This window comes from Prionailurus viverrinus, chromosome B3, assembly GCF_022837055.1.
Source record: "Prionailurus viverrinus isolate Anna chromosome B3, UM_Priviv_1.0, whole genome shotgun sequence".
NCBI lineage: Eukaryota > Metazoa > Chordata > Mammalia > Carnivora > Felidae > Prionailurus > Prionailurus viverrinus.
Genome location: NC_062566.1, coordinates 35,413,267 through 35,432,036, shown reverse-complemented (window position 1 = coordinate 35,432,036; position 18,770 = coordinate 35,413,267). Strand labels below are relative to the sequence as shown.

Sequence of the window (18,770 nt, the reverse complement as noted above, 5' to 3'; positions counted from 1 at the left end):
TGCCTGCACACTGAACACATCATACAATTCATCTTTTATTTCTACTCTTCCTACATCTCATCAGACAGCAAATGGTGGGGATTTATAAAAGGGCACACAGGCCTATGGGGGTTATGTGAGGCTAATCACAACAGATTTTAAGGTATATGAGCTTAGACACATACTTTGGAGCGCTGGCCTTCATATCCTATCTGTTAACTCTGAAGCGCATAATATATAAATTTAACAATGCAGATTAAACAGAACAAGAACAAAGGTGTTAGCATCTTGCACCCCAGAACTTCCAACTACATGCAATCATTTCCAAGGTTGTTGTCCTTTCCTGCTTATCCAGAGTTGGATTCCACAAAGTTTGGTGCTGGAGATTCACCTTCTCCTAGCAAATGTCTATTTGACAAGTTTGCATTTTGGAGTGAAAATGTGTTTCATTCATGTTAAAGTGTGTGTAGTGATTTGGTAGGCAACAAATTTGGGGGCAAAGGCTCAAACTAAAAAATAAAAATGATATTTATTTAGCTTTTCGGAAATATAAATAACACAATAAATGACAAAGAGCAAAACAAAACAAAACAAAAACCCTGACATGTTATGATTGATCATTCCCAGGCACAATAGCATTTATTAATGAATATAAAAAAATAAATTTTATTATTTTTATGTGCTTTCCTCCCAGCTTTAACTACATGGGTGTTTTTGAAAGTTTGAGTTCCTAAGAAAATCCCACAGCTATACCGGCCCCTACAATGTGACTGAGGGAGGTTAAGATAAATTTCTATCATTGGGGATTCTGAACAACTAGATCTTCAGGAACTTAAATAACACATGTTTTTGTTAGGATCCTTCTAACATGGGAAGATGCAGCAATTATCCATTAAAACACGATCCAATATGGATACAGGTTTTCCAAGTTCTCCACATGACTACCAGACTAGGCCATGAGCTTTTCTGGCAGCCCAGTCTGTAGCCTCTCAAGCTGCACCAAAAGTGGGATTCATAAAACCATAGATAAAGCATTTCTGACCTTTTCTCCTAGAAGTGAGAGGGTTCTTTGGGTAAGGAGGGTAAAGAGGTTTTACATCAAAGCTTGCCTTCACACTCAGTACTGGGGGAAGGGCTAAGTCTACCCAATGCACATTTGTGTTGAGTGTATGCAGTGTACTTACCCATCACCACACAAGAAGTTAAAGAGTAAATTAACAAGTCACTCTGAACCAAGCCCCTTCAAAACAGAGGCAAATTCGGTGAACCAAGGTCACTTTCTGTGGTAATAGCCCCAGTTCACCTAGGTCCTTTCCTGAAGAAACATATTAATCTCCTGATTCAAGAGGCATCTCTGGCCAGGACAGAGCACTCAAGGAAAACGTAACTTCTGGGTGGAACAATGCCACATGGAGTTTAGAGGTTGTGGTTTAGTCCATAGCACGAGAAGATGGTGGCATCACTAGTATTTAGAGCTGGAAGGAGCCTTGGCCGGACCACACTTCTGGAGCATCTTTACTAATGCAGCTTAATGGCTGTTGCCCAGATGTCGTTGCTGGGGAGCGGGGGAAGGACCCATCCTTGGGGAACGGAGTTGCCTTTGGGATGATCAGATGGCACCAGGTACTGATCCCAATCATGCCTTAATAAGAACATTGTAGAACAACTGTTTATTTGTTTTATTCCAAGCAAGATGTTCAGCAACTAAATACTCTATTTCAGGACTTAGCTTTCAAATGACTGATGTACCAGTCCACTCAAGAATTTGATTTCTAGGCATTATGCTAAGGACAGTATTTCTTAAATGTACACATAAAGGAGGAAAAAACTGCAAACAACTTATGATCTTAGGGGTAACCCAATAATAAATATACAGTTGACCCTCATTATTTGCAGGTTCCATAGTCGCAAATTTGCCTATTCACTAAAATTTATGTGTAACGTCATAATCGTTAATTGTGGTGCTTTCATGGTCACTTGCCAACATGCAGAGCCATGAAAAATCTAAGTCACTGACAGGTACATTCCCAGCTGAAGTCAAATAAGGTGACACTGTCTTCACTGTCGTCAAATAAGGTGACACTGTTTTCAGCCTCATATTGTAAAGTGTCCTTTTTGCAGTGTATTTAGTACTGCATTTTTCACATATTTGTGCTTTTATTGGTTATTTTGCCATTTAAGATGGCCCCTAAGTATACTGTTGCAGTACTAGCTAGAATGAGAAGGCTGGAATATGCCTTACAGAGAGTACATGTATATTAGAAAAACTATGTTGAGGCAGGAGTTATAATGCTGTTAACTATGAGTTCAGTGTTAATGAATCGACAATATATATTAAACAAAGTGTTTTTTAAAAGAAATACACATAAAACAATGTTATGTATTGATTGGTTCATGAAAATGTTGTGGTCTGAGGCTCACAGGAACCAAACCCTGTATTTCCTTTAGGAACAGAATTTGGCATTCCCTAATTCAACACTGCAGCTTTTATAGAACATGACTACCATGAATAATGAGAATCAACTGTACTTATATTTAAAAGCTACAACTTGGGGGTGTCTAGGTGGCACAGTCAGTTAAGCGTCTGACTCTTGATATCAGCTCAGGTCATGATCTCACAGTCTGTGGGATAGAGCTCCACGTCGGTCTCTGCACTGACAGTGCAGAGCCTGCTAGGGATTCTCTCTCCCCGCACACCTCTCCCCCACCCCCAACCCCAGTCTGCCCCTCCCCTGCTCTCAATAAATAAATAAAAGCTAAAACTTATATATTAACCAGAAATATACTTTTCCCAGAACACAAACTTGGTATGCTAATAACCATCATTAGAGCTTTGGAAGGAACCTGATAGATCATTTAGTTCAGTGATTGTCAAACCAGGCTTTGAGGACCACTAGGCCCCAAGCAGATGTTCTGGGGAATCTAGAAACAACAAAGTGCTTCCAGTCAATAACAGATTTAAACTGTCTACACCTACGGAACCCATTCATTCAAACTGTTTTACAAATGGATTTCCCAAAAGACTGCCTTTGGGAAGAGCACTACTGCTAAAGTTTGAAGGCCACATTCCAGTCTACCATTTTCATTTTATAGGTGAGGAAAGTGAGACCCAGAAGAGTTGAAAACTCTACCCAGCTCATTAATAACTGCAGGTTAAGATGAGACCCCCTGTTCCTAGCTCTCTTGGCTTCGACCCGTAAGAACTCATAAGTCAGTTTGGGACTTAATCAGTCTCCACAGGCAAGTAGATAGGGAGGGTTTCTCTCCCTTGGTCTATTTAGCAGCAGAAGAGAATTAGGAAAAGGAAGCCGATGCTTTAAGTCAATGTAACAACTACAGCATGAGACAATACAAAGGGCAAGTCACAACCTGAGTTTCAGTTTCTTCACCTGTTAAAAGAGTCATTTATTTCTCAAGGACTGAGGACTAAACAAGATTTATGTGGCATCCTTAGAATTAAAAACTTTATATAAACCTGTACGGAACCTAAAAAAAGAAAAAGCAATACACCTCAACAAAATAAACACTGTAAGTGCTTCTCGCTACCTAAGGGGAAGGTGGCATGGAGAGTGCCCCTCTGACCTTATCTGGATGAGTGCTGGCAGGGAGTGCTCAGCTTGGAGGTAATACTGTCGGAAGGGTTGCAGGAGGTGTGCAAGTGGGAACTCATCTGAAAAAGAAAAGGCACATTACCACATCATCATGTCTCATACCTAGAGGCAAGCTGACTGAACCTATGACTATGACAGTACAACAATGCGATGAAATGTTTCATCTTTATCCATGATTTCCAGTACACAGTTCAGAATTTTAAGTCTCAAAGGTTTCATTTGCTGCCTACCACCTTAGTTTAGGTTGAGATCACCCATTAGGGAAAGAGCTGCCAATCTAGCATCTTCCCTTTCTCCACTGGTTACAAAAGAACTTACGTGGATCCCCAAATAACTTGGACTCAATTTCACGCTTCTGAAGTAAAATTTTCTCTTTTTCTTTCCTCTGTTTTTTTTCAAATTCTCTTTTCCTCTCTTCTTCTTGTTCTCCTTCCAACATAACTCTGAGGGCTCTCTCTTCAGCTTCGTATAATTCAGAGCGTTTTTTAATGAGTTTTCTTAGTCGCTGAAGATGATGCTCAAAAGTCTCATCTGCTGAGGCTGGAGGACAGACCCCTAGGAAGAGATCCAAACAGCATTTTAGATACAACTTTTTATCCCCAACATGTGTTCTACTGAGCAGACACAAAGTCCTACTTATGTTATGAATTTGCTTAGTTTATAAATCCTAACCAATCTTCAAGGCTCAATTTGATCTTGAGTCTCCAATTAATCTGACCTCACCCTGACTTTCTCTAAGTCCTCTCTTTGGATCATACCACTTAACCTTTGATTTTATTTCTAATGGTTTTGATCCTTTGGTTGGACAGAGAGCTCACTATAGAGAGAAACTCTTACACTTCTTCATTGTGATATTCTCACAGCACAGGCTCCCAGAGCAAGTAATAAACAATTTACCTTCTGATTGAATCTGAAGTTCTAGGAGAAGACACTTGGATAGTGAGGAAGAAATACATGTAACCAACCTACTAACCTCACAGTCTGCTACTTAGTGTAGGATGACCAAATATTTCAGTTTGCCCAGTTTTAGTACTGAGAGCCCAGCGTCCTGGGAAACCTGGGATGGTTAGTCGCCCTGATTTAACTGTGAAGTCAGCTAAAAGGATGGCCAACACAGCTAGAGCCACAACTGTGAAAATTTGAGTATAGACTAGTTAGTAGGTGATACCAAAGAATTATTACTAATTTCGTTATGTGTGACAGGGGCATCATAGTTGATTATGGGTATTTTATTTAGGTGTTCTATTTTTGTGCATGTGTGAAATTTTTCATAAAATTCCATAAGGTAAAATATTTTTTATATTTGTATTTATTTTTTAAGGAAAATACCTTAAAATTTAATGAATATTTGAGTAGACTGCAGTTGTGCACTCACTAGCCACATGGCTCTGTGACATAAAAGCTGCTGGAGCTGCTAGGTGATTCATCCTAGAGTGACATGGGTGCAGTCCATCCTGTTAGTCCTTGCAAATGTATTTATTATGGGAGCATTTTAACAATACTGGATACCAGGAAGAAAAAAATTCAAATCCCACTAACATAATAAACCATTTTTATTTCCCCTATTGATTCTGCAGTCATTTTTGTCCATACATTATCAACTTCACATAGTTCAACATAGTATGCGTAACTTCTACAGCTCCAGGTCAATTCTCTACATTCTTTTCCAATCTTTATAATTATTTGTTTAATGGCTCTATCCTGTTTCATCAATTCAATGTACCATAATTTACTTAACAAGCTCCCTACTTCTGGACACTTAGGCTGTTCCAAATGTCCTGCCAGCATATACTGTTACAATCAATACTCCTGGGCACGTTACTTTTTTCCTTCTATCGATTATTTCTATATGATAAATTCTCAAGAGAAGAAATGTTCATGAGTACTTTCAAGACTGCCTAAATGTGGTAATAAACTGCTTCCTAAAAGAGTTGATCAAGGCCTTTGGAGGTCTGCTTCTCTTCTCCCTCAACCACTGCAACTAAGTGGTTATGGAATTAGCTCTCCTAGCCTCACCTCCATGGCTAACATTTCTCCAGATCATTTTCTCATGGCTGGCACTCATTCCCAACTAAGGAAACTCTACAACTCAAATCCATCTTTCACTAAGTTGCCACATATTTTCCAAATACACACAAAATTCTTACGCATGGAGAAGTTCAAGCTGTCACTACGTTGTTTCATAATAATTTCATGATTTTGTTTAATTTCTTTACCTAAACCAGGAACTGGCAAATTTTTCTGTAAAGGGCCAGACAGTACTAAAATCTGCCAGTATGGTGAAATTACAGACACTGCATCAGCCCCAAAGTGCCTCCAGATCCCATGAGAAGCAGTGGCCTGTTCCCATCTCAGGCTGCTAGGCCTGAACCACGAACCCACACATCCCTCACCCTTTCACTGATCACTTCTGATCACCATGACTTACTCCCTCAGAAACGGCAATCCTCACCCAGTCTTCCTCTTGGCCCCATGTACTGACACAGTCTAGTTAGTTCCTTCCACCTCCACCACTCACTCATCCAGTTCCTGCAGTTCCTACATACCAGTACCTTCTCCTTTTTTCCCCTTCAGCCACCCACACCTTAGGGCTTTGTCCAGTCTTTGAGCCTTGGAATGATCAAGAAACCCTGCTACCTCTGTCTTAAGCACAATTCTTTTCTTCCTAAACGAGGACTTTCTACCTTCCCAGTAGTCTCTTCTCCTTCTCCCCAGAGACTCTTGTCAGCCTCACTAAAAGTTCCAAATGAATGTATCCAAATCTACTCGCTTTTCTACTGGTCTTCATCAAAACTTGTGGTCACCCATAAAGCAAAATCCTAACAACCCTGTGCTCTGTGCTCACCTGCCAGCTGCAGAATACTCCTGCAAGTACTGATATTGTGGCCTAGTGCCAGTATAGAACTACATCAGCTGGGCCCACAGCACCTGCCTACAACCAAACTCCCATGGGTTTCTAGTTGGCTCCCACTCATTCTTCACAGCAGTTATTTCAAAACTTCACTGCTCTCCTAAAGCCTTTCTCTTCTATTGCCTCTCACCAAACCATCCAGCCTATCTTAGAGAACACAGGCTAGCAGGCAGGACATCTCTTAACTTTCGGCCCCCGATTTCACTCATCTGCATTACTACCCCTCCTTGTCTCCTTCATTTTCTTTCTTTCTTTTTTTTTTTTTTTTAACGTTTATTTATTATTGACAGAGAAACAGAGCATGAGTATGGGAGGGGTGGACAGATGGAGAGACACAGAATCTGAAACAGGCTCCAGGCTCTGAGCTGTCAGCACAGAGCCCGATGCAGGGCTCGAACTCACAAACCACGAGACCATGACCTGAGCTGAAGTCGGACACTTAACCGACTGAGCCACCCAGGCGCCCCCTCCTTCATTTTCATTCCAGTGGAGACAGATCCTTCTACACTTAAGTTAATCCCTCCACCTGGGATCGGAGTCTTCCTACCTTCTACAGGACTTTGAGCCATCAACTATCCTTCCTGAGTCTCTCTGACCCTCTCCCTCTACTCATTCCGCAATTATACATGTTCAAATTTTCCCCACAACCCTAAGGGTACCACCCCGCCCCTCCACACTACCACTCCACATATATTGATCTTGCTCACTCCTTTCTTCATTTTTTTTTGAAAGTGCAAATGAGCAAGGGCGGAGCGAGAGAGAGAAAGAATCCCATGAGGGGCAGAGAGAGAGGAAGAGAGAGAGAGAGAGAGAGAGAGAGAGAGAGAAAGAAAGAGAAAGAGAAAGAAGCAGGGCTCACCCATGGTGGGGCTTGGGCTCACTAACCATGAGATCATGACCTAAAGCTCAAGTCAGATGCTTAACTGACTGAGCCAACCAGGCAACTGCTCACTCCTTTCTTCAGAGGCAAACCTTTTTTTCTTTTTTTAAACTTTATTTTAATGTTTATTTACTTTTGAGAGAGACAGAGACAGAATGCGAGTGGGTTAGGGGCAGAGAGAGAGGGAGACACAGATCTGAAGCAGGATCCAGGCTCCAAGCTGTCAGCACAGAGCCTGACTCGGGGCTTGAACTCACAAGCTGTGAGATCACGATCTGAGCTGAAGTGGGATGCTCAACCAACTGTGCCACCCAGGTGCTCCACTCCCATTTTTTTTTTTTTTTAAAGAGAATGCAAGCAGGGTAGAGGGACAGAGAGCGGGGGGGAGGGGACAGAGAGGGAGAGAGAATGAATATCTTAAGCAGGCTCCACATCAACGCAGAGCCTGACTCGGAGCTTGATCCAATAACCCTGGAATCATGACCTGAGCCAAAATCAAGAGTAGGATGCTCAACCAACTGAACCAGGTGAGCACCACAGGCAAACTTTTAATAAGTTGAATTCACTGTTTGCTTTTCTTAATCTCTTATTCCCTCTTTTTTTTTTTAATTTTTTTTCAACGTTTTTATTTATTTTTGGGACAGAGAGAGACAGAGCATGAACGGGGAGGGGCAGAGAGAGAGGGAGACACAGAATCGGAAACAGGCTCCAGGCTCCGAGCCATCAGCCCAGAGCCTGATGCGGGCCTTGAACTCACGGACCTCGAGATCGTGACCTGGCTGAAGTCGGACGCTTGACCGACTGCGCCACCCAGGCGCCCCTCTTATTCCCTCTTTAATGTAGTCTAGTCTGGCTTCAACCCATACCATTTCACTGAAAAAATGCACCTAGCATAAGTCACTGATCATCTATTAGGTACTAACTCCCATGGATGTTTCTTTTCTTTTTTTTTTTTTTTAACGTTTTTATTTATTTTTGAAGGAGAGAGACAGAGAGACAGAGCATGAGCAGGGGAGGAGCAGAGAGAGAGGGAGACACAGAATCCGAAGCAGGCTCCAGGCTCTAAGCTGTCAGCATGGAGCCCGATGCAGGGCTCAAACTCACAAACTGTGAGATCACGACCTGACCCGAAGTGGGATGCTTAACCTACTGAACCACTCAGGCACCCCTCCCATGGATGTCTCTTAATCTTTTGAAACGTCTTTCTTACAGATGAGGAAATCAAGGCAAAGAGAAGTTTAAGTAACCTGCCTGAGATTACACAATCTTTCTGAGCATTTGCCACTTTCCAGAAGGAGGCAGAGGACCTACCTTTTTCTCCTATCTCTCTGACCTCTCTTGTGGCCACCTGTTTATCCATCTTGATTTTTACATTCCCTAGGATTTTGTCTTTTTGGCCTCATCTCAGGCCACACAACTCTTTTAAGGTTATTCCTACTTGTGGCTACATGCTGATGAACAGGCACCTCAAACTCAACAGGTCCCAAACTGAACTTGTCAACACCAAGTATATTCCTCCTACTACGGCTGAGTTCCCCAAATTATTTATTTATACACGTGTATTCTCCCTCGCTCCTTTATTCATTTCTTAATGACCCATAGTTCACACTCCCATATTATCTGTGCCCAGACTATAACAGCCTTCTTAGTCTCTCTCCTTTCCTCCCTCCTTCCTAGATGCTGCAAACCTTTCTCTGCTCTGCCCACCAATCATTGTTGTCATTTCACTTTCTGCTTAAAACCTTTCATGGTTCCTCTCACCTTTAAACATAGGTGAGATGTCTAGTCTGGCCCATAAGACACTTTGCAATGTGGCCCTGCTTACTTACATATCCAACCTCATTCTCTCAGTACTTAGTTGGAGGTATATGCACCTTGAGAGAGAAGTATTAAGTATATAACGCAACTAGCTGCTTGTTACCAAATCATTTTATGCCCAAGCCCATTAACTCCACAGAGGCTGCTTATTTTTATACATCACAATTCCTCCAAAATTTCCTCCTTCTTTTGGATGAAAGTGAGGAAGACTAAGAGTGAGAAATTATGCTAGTAAATTCACTTGGCAAAAGTCTACTGACCACTCACTCACAGAGGACATAGGGTAGGGGAATATTAAATAATAGCCCTCAGGTTTTCATTCTCGTAAAAAAGAGGTAAGGCTAGACACAGTAGATGCAAACTCCCCTTTGACTCATGAATGTGCTATGAGGGTCATCTGAGGCCTGAATCTGAATCAACCGCTCTAAAGGCTGGCATGCAGAAACTTATCACTTAGCTAGTAAATGAGCTTGGCTGAATACATAATGATCACAACCCAATGAAACTTAATTACGAAGGGTCTGACTCACAGTTTTCATTTATATTTTAAGCCACACAGGGGAAATAATTTGCTACCATGGTACTTGCTAATTTGTGTACTCTCAAATATCCTTGGTGAATATTAACGGCCTATAGCCTACTAAATAAGGCAGTATGTGGTCCAAACCAGGTACAAGTGAGAAGGAGCAGCTCACCTCAGCCCATTTCTGGTAAGGATGGAGGATGCTGCATCTGTATTTAGTTTTGAAGAACAGTGAGAACTTAAAATGGCGAAGATGGGACTAAACGCCCTCCACACAAATAGACTGGCAAAAGCAAAGATCAAGATAGGCAAATGTTCAAAGCACAACTAGGGAACTTCTAGAAAACCAGTGCTCCCTCTAGAGGCAAGAGGAAACCAATGAGATTTTCTGATCCAAAAGTGACAGTCATGTAAGCTGAAAACATTCATGTACACTCTGCAAGGTGCTCCCTGCCCTATCCAACCATTCATAACTTTAAAAATATCAATGTTTCAGGTTTAAAATATATCCAAAGGAGCATGCCAAGTTTTCAACACCTTCTAAAACAAAGTAAAGTAAACAGTAAATATAGGACAGCTTCTGCCTTGGCACATGGGCAAAGATGACTAGCCATGCCAACCTCACTCAGAAAAGTGGCCAGGAATGCCTGGGGGCGGGGGAGGAGGGGATGATGAATCAAGGGAAAGGCAGTGCAGTGGGTTCCCACACCTGCCTCTCTTTTCAACCCTGTCAATCAAGATATGAACAATTTCTGAGGCTTCCTGCTTCAAAGGTTCTGAGGTACTACTGACAAACTTTGTTACCTTACTGGGTGAAAATAATTAATTATCAAATATTTTCCTTCAAAAATTTGGGGGAGGGAGGGCACTAGGATAAAGAAAGGGAAGGAGTGGGGCATGAGATGAATAAATCCAAGTAGAGATGCAAAGCCATGGTTACCCTTCCTTGCTGCTGCCTCTTTCCTGAGTTTCCTCAATTTCTCCAAGGCCCGAAGAATGTCCACCATTCTTTTGGTGTCTGCTTGTTTTTTCCTCACTTCAGATAAGACACCATCAGCAGCAGCTTTAAGTTCCTGCTCCTGGAAAAGAAAGAGAGTCTATGAAACCTAGTATTAGGAACAACCTCAAAGCAGAGAATAGCTGCCCAGCAGTGAGATTTCAGAGGATTAGGCAGTCTCAGGGATAAGAATTTCTACAGGATCTACATCCCAATTTCCTGGGCTATACACAACTGCTCTCCACACTGGTCCAGCCAAGGGGTTAATCTTCTCTGCAGCTTCCATGTGGGAGCTCATCTTTGTTTTTTCCTCAGAATTTCTCCAAGTGCAGTCCGAGGAACATCTACATCCAACTTACTTTAAGTTGGGGCTCTCTTGTTAAAAGTGCAGATTCCTGGACCCAAAGACTTAGATTAGAATGGAAGATAAGGAATGGGGTTGGAAAGGCCCAGGACTCTACAATTCTGTCAGTGACCCACAACACACATAGCTTGCACTCCAGTGTTCTAAAGTGCCAAGGATCTTGTGACACGACAGCCTTTCAAACACAGAAGACCCTATCCTACTCGTTTTTGCTTTTTTTTTTGAAATATACACCATTACCATCTTTATTTATTTTAATTTTGTTTTTTATTTTTTTTAATTTACATCCAAATTAGTTAGCATATAGTGCAACAATGATTTCAGGAGTAGATTCCTTAGTACCCCTTACCCATTTAGCCCATCCCCCCTCCCTCAACCCCTCCAGCAACCCTCAGTTTGTTCTCCATATTTATGAGTCTCTTCTGTTTTGTCCCCCTCCCTGTTTTTATATTATTTTTGTTTCCCTTCCCTTATGTTCATCTGTTTTGTCTCTTAAAGTCCTCATATGAGTGAAGTCATATGATTTTTGTCTTTCTCTGACTAATTTCACTTAGCATAATACCCTCCAGTTCCATCTACGTAGTTCAAACGGCAAGATTTCATAAGACCCTATCCTACTCTTAAGTTGGTTCACAAGTAGACGAAATAACTCTGGTTCTTTAAACCACCACTCACAGGACCCTGTCTCCAACCCCCTCATTGTGGGTGGTAAGAAAGATCCTTTTGCCTAAAGCTCTCAACCTGTGTATCAAATAAGTGCCTGTAATTCCACCAATACCACCACATCATACAGACATCATACAGTTTCCTTCTTCTGCTTGTACTACTCTCTCTGCCTGGAACTGCACCTGTTGCTTTCACTTGGCTTTGACATTTCCTTCAAGACTCAGGTCAAAGGTCCCCTATCTCATACACAAAGCCTTCCCTTACCCTGTTTCCCAACAGATTGGATATTCCTTCTCTGGGTTCCAATAGCACTTACAGTTGAAACCCTAACACATACCATGCTGTATAGACATGGTCCCCATGAGGCTCTAAGCCCCTCAAGGACAAGCACTATATCCTAATCGTCCCTATCACCAGCACCCAGCAGTGGGTCTGGCACATAATGGGTTCTTATTAAATGTCTGTGAAACTGATACAAACTCCTTAGATTACAGTGTTGCCTCCAAGTATTCTCCTTAAAAGTACTGATATTCCTGGAGGTGTGAAGACAAAGTTTGCCGTCACTACATTTCTGGAAGGAGTTATATCAGAATCTAGGCAGTAACAGACACAAGGAGTATGAGAAGGAGGAAATACTAACTAGTTGTAGAGTGAAGGGACAGGGGAAGCACCTACAGGCACTCATAAGTAATGAGAATGCCTTAAACAACTATCTGACCAATTTCCAGTTTCACTCTGGCGCCTACTTAAGAGCTTAAGATCAAGAGGCTTTGGAATCAGCCAACCTGGGCTCAAATCAGGAGCAAAACAGCTAGGAACCAGTTGTGTGATTGTTGGCAAGTTAACTTCCCTAGGCCTCAATTTCCTAATCTGTAAAATGGCTTACCTTTCAGGGTTGTTACAAGGATTAAAGGTCTGGTATATGCAAGGAATTTAGAGTAGCACCTAGTATTTGGCAAGTGCTCAAAAACACCATTGTTTAACGGGGGGTGGGGAAGGGAGGGGGTTGGAAATACCTGGTTTAAAACTCCTAAACAAAGGGATCCTGCAGAAGTCATCACTATAGCCCCATCAGTCAATTAGAGTATATGTTCCTTGCGTCAAGGCCCCACGTATTCTATATTTTGTATTCTTAAAATCACCCAGACCAGTACAAGAAGCAAGGACACAGATTCTTGTTTGCCTTGATTGTTAGTAAGCGGACAGAAGGTTGTAATAGGAGGCAGGGCGTCCGTCATCCCTGCAACGCCACTGTGTAATCCTATACTTTGTGTTTACAGAACTCGCGGTGCACCTAGACCATTTGTTTTGTATTATACAACATTAACAGGCAATCAGTATAGGGATACGATGTCGGAAATGCTGGCTATCTTTTAATTTACGGCTGAGGAAAAAGGCTTAGCTGTAGGAAACGACAGCGCAAAACCTCACGGCCCTTCAGGTTCCAGACTTGAACTACCCCCAGCCTCCGCACATCTGCCGCTCTTACCCGCTTCTTCTCCTCCACCTCCTGCACGCACTTGACCCTCCAGAGGTCAATCTCCTGCTCGCGCTCCGCTGCTCGCGCGGCCTCCGCCTCCCGCTCAGCCTCGCGTTCCCGAGCCCTCTCGCGAAGCCGAAGCCGGCGGCGCCGGACCCTCTCCAGCCTCCGCCGCGCCTCACCCACATAGGCGGCCTGGGTCAGCAGCTGTAGTCTCTCGGCCAGTTCGGCGCGCAACGGCGCAGCCTGGGCATGCAACAGTACCCAGGCCGCGCCGTCAGCCTCGGCCTCGCGCAGGGCCTGGCCCAGGTCGCGCAGCCGTCGCACCAGGCGCAGAGCCCCGCGCAACCGCGCGCGCACTTCGCCCAGGCTGGGCCCGGCGGGCGCGCGTGGAGGGAGTGGGCAGCCCGCCCGCCGCGGGGTTCCGAACACCGCCTCTAGCCACTGCCGGTCGCGCAGGCGCTGCAAGGCCGCGTCCCCGAGTACGTCGGACGGCGGCGGCGCCTCAGGCCAACGGGGGCTCCACGGCGGCCCCGGGCCTGGCGGCGGCGGCCGTGGCCGCTCACCAGCGTCAGTCCCCGGGAAGGGCCGGCACTGGGGCGGCGGCGGAGGCAGCGGCGGCGGCGGCACCGGGTAGTAGACGCCGCCGCCGCCACCGCCGCGAGAGGCTTCCCCGGGGGCCCGGGGCTGCAGAGCCAGCGGGGGCTGGAGGAAGGGGGCGGAGGCCCCCGGAAAGGGGCCGGGTCGCTGGGGAAGAGGCGGCGGGAAAGCCGGGGAGGGCAGCGGCGGTGGCGGACAGCCGAAGGGAGCGGGAGGCGGCGGCTGCGGGGGCGGCGGGCCTGGGCGACCTGGGGCGAAAAAGGGCGGCAGAGCCATGTCCACGACGAAGGGAGTCAGAGAAGTGACAGGAATTTGAGTGGTTCCTGTAGAGGGGGTAGGGGGAAGTGACGTACTACGCGCGCGACGCCTATAGAACGCTTCCGGCCCAGAGAGCCTCGCCAGTAGGTTGGCATTCCTTCAGTTCGTCAATTCCTAAATATGAGTAAGCGTTCGTCTTGCGGAGCTAGCTGTTTTGCGAACAATTTAACAGCTACAGGTCTTCTCCTCATAGAACCACCTGCCTAGTAACGAAAACACGTTAATCAAGTAATCGTGCAAACAAATGCAAAGGTGCAGCAGTAAACGGAAGTACAACCAAAGAGGAAAACACTGGGTAAGAAGAACTTAAAAGAGGTTTTGACTTAGTCAAAGAAGTTAGGGAGGTTGTCCTAGGATTTGAGCCTTTATCGTGACTTGGGAAATAAAGGCAGAAGGAAATGGTAGATAAAATTAAATTTCCTTTATAATCTGCATCCCATTGACAAATACTTGAGGCAGGCAGAGTGCAACATTTCTCCAGGAACTCCCAACTGTCTGATTAATGTTTTTTGTTAGAACAACCTTAGCTTGACAATAGTTAAGCCTCCAGAATCCTGTGAGCCTTTAGCATATAACTTTGGAAACTTCCCATTGACTTTACCTTCACCAACTCCCAAGTATATAACCACTCTTGCCTCACGGTCCAGGCAGCTCTTTCTGCGCATGGGTCCTGTCCCTGTGCTTTAAAAAAATCACCTTTTTGTATCAAAGACATCTCAAGAATTCTTTCTTGGCCGTGGGCTTCAGACCCCACCATCACTCCAAAACCCCATCAGGAACAGCATTTGCAAAAACTCCCCAGAAGGTCAAGCCAGGGAGCTGAAAGAATGCCAGTTATGGATGTGATGTGATGTTGGCGTCCCAGAGCGAACGATCAAAAAAGAATTCTTGAGATGTTTTCAGTGCAAAAAAGGTGGTTTCATTAAAGCATGGGACAGGACCGTGGGCTGAAAGATCTATACTGGAATTGTGAAGAGCAATTGGTTATATACTTTTAAGTTGGAAGGTGGGGTAGAGACAGTCCTTCAGGAGTGACAGCAGTGAGCCCAATGCAAGATCGTGGCCTGAGCTGACGTCGGAGGCTCAACCAACTGAACCAGCCAGGTGCCCCTCCAAAAGGACTTTCATATGTTAACGAGGACTTGCAGTGTCCTGCAGGTCTGGTTATTGTTAAGCTAAGGTTGCTTTTTGCCTCTAGTAAAGTATTAAGACAGTTGAGAGTTCCTGGAGGAATGTCATAATCTGCGTGTCTCAACTATGTCAAAGGGCTGCAAGTTGTAAGGAAATTTAATTTTATCTACACTTCCTTTTTCCTTTGTTCTCCTTCTCAGATGGAACACAGAAAGCCTGAAGGGAGCTGGCAGTCCTGGGAGGAGGACAGATTTTAGCATTCTAGGATCTCATATCTTAAGAACAATGGAAAACCACTGGAGGGGAAGGAAAGACCATGCCACATGATTAATGATGAGGGAACATAACACAGCTGAGAGCAAAATACAAACTAGCACCACCACCACCTACTTGCCCTGCCCAAGGTGGAAAGGGGTTTAAGTGCTTGCCATGGTTATGTGGGAAACTAAGGCAAATGAAAAATTCCCTTACCTTTGGAAACTTCCTTTATCTCAACTCCCCCAAGGTATATGCTGGGAATCATATTCCAAGCTTGTGGTCCCCTGATATACATCTGAAGGGTCTCATAACAGAGAGATAAATACCATTTTTACTAAACGGTAATAAATGCCATTTTCCTAACAACAGCTAGCCCCTCAAGGTCCTGGAATCCTTGCCTCCAAAATTTCTTAGAGACTTACGCTGTCCTTAACCCCACTCCCAACATGAGGGTATATAATCAGTTACCCGTCACAATCCCAGTGCAGCTCTTTCTGTCCACAGGTCCTGTCCCGTGTTTAGTAAAAACACCTTTTTGCACCAAAGATGTCTTCAAGAATTCCTTCTTGGCTGTTGGCTCAGAATCCCACCATCACCCCCAAACCCCATCAATTAGATATTTAAAATTAAACTATTTTGAGATAATTGTATATTCGTGTGCAGTTGTAAGAAATAATAGAGGGAGATCATGTGTACTCTTCATCCCAGTTCCTACCAATGGTAATACCTTCCAAAACTGTAGTACAATATTACAACCCAGATATTGACATTGATATAGTCAAGATACAGAACATTTCCTTTCCATAGCTTCCAGGATCCTTCATTTCCCCTTTTATAACCACACCCCCTGGCAACCACTAACCTGTTCTTCATATAACTTTGTCCTTTCAAGAATGTCATGTAAATGGAATCATGCATTACACAACCTTTTGGAATTCTCTGCTTTCACTCAGCATAATTTTCTGGAGATTTATTCAGGGTGTTGTATCAATAGTGTTCCTTTTTATTTTTAAAAAAAAATTTTTTTTTTCAACGTTTATTTATTTTTGGGACAGAGAGAGACAGAGCATGAACGGGGGAGGGGCAGAGAGAGAGGGAGACACAGAATCGGAAACAGGCTCCAGGCTCTGAGCCATCAGCCCAGAGCCCGACGCGGGGCTCGAACTCAGGGACCGCGAGATCGTGACCTGGCTGAAGTTGGACGCTTAACCGACTGCGCCATCCAGGCGCCCCAATAGTGTTCCTTTTTAATAAATGTGTACAAAAAAGGTATGAATAAAATGAAATCACTTTTTTTTTAGTTTTTATGCATTTAAGTATCTCTATGCCTAATGTGGGGTTCTAACTCATGTGCCCAAGATCAAGCGTCACAAGCTCCTCCAACTGAGTCGGCCGGGTGCTAAAATGAAACCACTTTTAAAATCATTCACCTATTGAAGGATATCTGGGTTGTTTCTACTTTGGGGTTATCATGAATAAAGCTGCTATAAACATTTGTATACAGGTTTTTATGTTAAATGAAAATCTTTGGGATAAGTGCCCAGGAGTGCAACTGCAGGGTCATACGGCAATTGCATGTTTAGTTTTTTTATTATTTTTTTAAAAGTTTATTTATTTTGGGAGACAGAGTGTGTGTGTGTGTGTGTGTGAGAGAGAGAGAGAGAGAGAGAGAGAGAGAGAGAGAGAGAGCCAGGGGAGGGACAGAGAGAGGAGAGAGAGAAGCCTAAGCAGGCTCTGCGCAGTAGGCACAGAGCTCAACTCAGAGCTCGATCTCATGAACAGTGAGATGATGACCTGAGCTGAAATCAAGACTCAGACACTTAACTGACTGAGCCATCCAGATGCCCCAGTTGCATGTTTAGTTTTTAAAGAAATTGACAAATTATTTCCAGAATGGCTGCACCATTTTACAGTCCACCAGCAATATGGGGTGATCCAGTTTCTTTGCATTCTCACTAGCATTTGTGTTACTAGTTTTTATTTTATTTTTGTACTTCCTTAATGGCTAGTGTTGGACATCTTTTCATATGCTTATTTGCCATCTGTATATCCTTTTCATTGAAATGTCTGATCATATCTTTTGCCCATTTTCTAATTGGATTGTTTTTCTTACTGTTGATATTTAAGAGTTCTTTATGTATGTGTTCTAGATACAAGTCCTTTGATATGTGGCTTACAAATATTTTCTCCCAGTTTATAGCTTGTCTTTTAATCCCCTTAACAGGATTTGTTTTTTTTTTTTTAATAGAACTTAAGTCCTTAATTTTAATGAAGTCCAACTTACCAGTTTTTTTCTTTTATGGATCATTCTTTTGGAGTCAGATAAAGAATTCTTAGCTCTACATCCTGAAATTTTTCTCGTGTGCTTTTTCTAAAAGTTTTATAGGTTTACATGTAAGTATGTAAGTCTGTGATCCATTTTGAGTTAATTAAAAAATATTTCTAATATATATATATTGAGGAGAGGAGCAGAGGGAGAGAGAGAGAATCTTAAGCAGGTTCCACACTGAGTACGGATGTAAGGCTCGATCCCACAACCTTGGGATCATGACCGGAGCCGAAATCAGGAGTCAGATGCTTAACTGACTGAGCCACCCAGGCACCCCCTGAGTTAATTTTTGTATAAGGTGTGAAACTTAGGTTGAGGTTCTCCACCTCCATCCCTTTGGATGTCCAATTGCTCCAGCATCACATGATTAAATCTTCGCTATTCAAAGCAATAATAGATGACCCGTTGGGTAAGAGTCCAGATCTATACCATGAGAACAGATCAATGCCTGACCCCACCTTCTAAGAGACTTCTTATATTTCTGAGATTTTTTAATAATGTTCTGTATTTTACTTGTTTCATTTTTTGTAATACTGTACAAAATACTTAAACGCTTCAATTTTTTTTAAGTGGACTTCACACCTAGTGCAGAGCCCAATGTGAGGCTTGAACTCATGACCCCAAGATCAAGACCTGAATTAAGATCAAGAGTCGGATGCTTAACCAACTGAGCCACCTAGGCGCCCCTAAAGGCTCCTATTTTTATCTAAAACTGTATTAGGTAAGTTATAACTTATATTTTCTAGATACTCAGTTGTCAATATCATTTACTAAATATTCTTTTTCTCATTAATTTGAAGTATCACCTTTTCCAATACTAAATTCCCATATGTATTTGGCTTCATTCTTTTCGAATTCTAAATTTGCATATGTATTTCTGGTTTTTCTTTTCCATTGGTCCGTTC

General features: G+C 43.3%; 1 protein-coding gene across 1 annotated transcript; it reads right to left on the bottom strand.

Annotated features, from left to right (window-relative positions):
* Positions 1 to 483: 483 nt before the first annotated feature.
* Positions 484 to 14,155, bottom strand: PDCD7 (programmed cell death 7). Its single transcript, XM_047864149.1, has 5 exons — positions 13,239 to 14,155; positions 10,663 to 10,801; positions 3,909 to 4,145; positions 3,562 to 3,649; positions 484 to 1,621 (listed from the first exon to the last, which is right to left on the bottom strand). The coding sequence occupies exons 1-5, from the start codon at positions 14,103 to 14,105 to the stop codon at positions 1,498 to 1,500; spliced, it is 1,455 nt and encodes a 484-aa protein (XP_047720105.1). The 5' UTR covers positions 14,106 to 14,155; the 3' UTR covers positions 484 to 1,497.
* Positions 14,156 to 18,770: the final 4,615 nt, after the last annotated feature.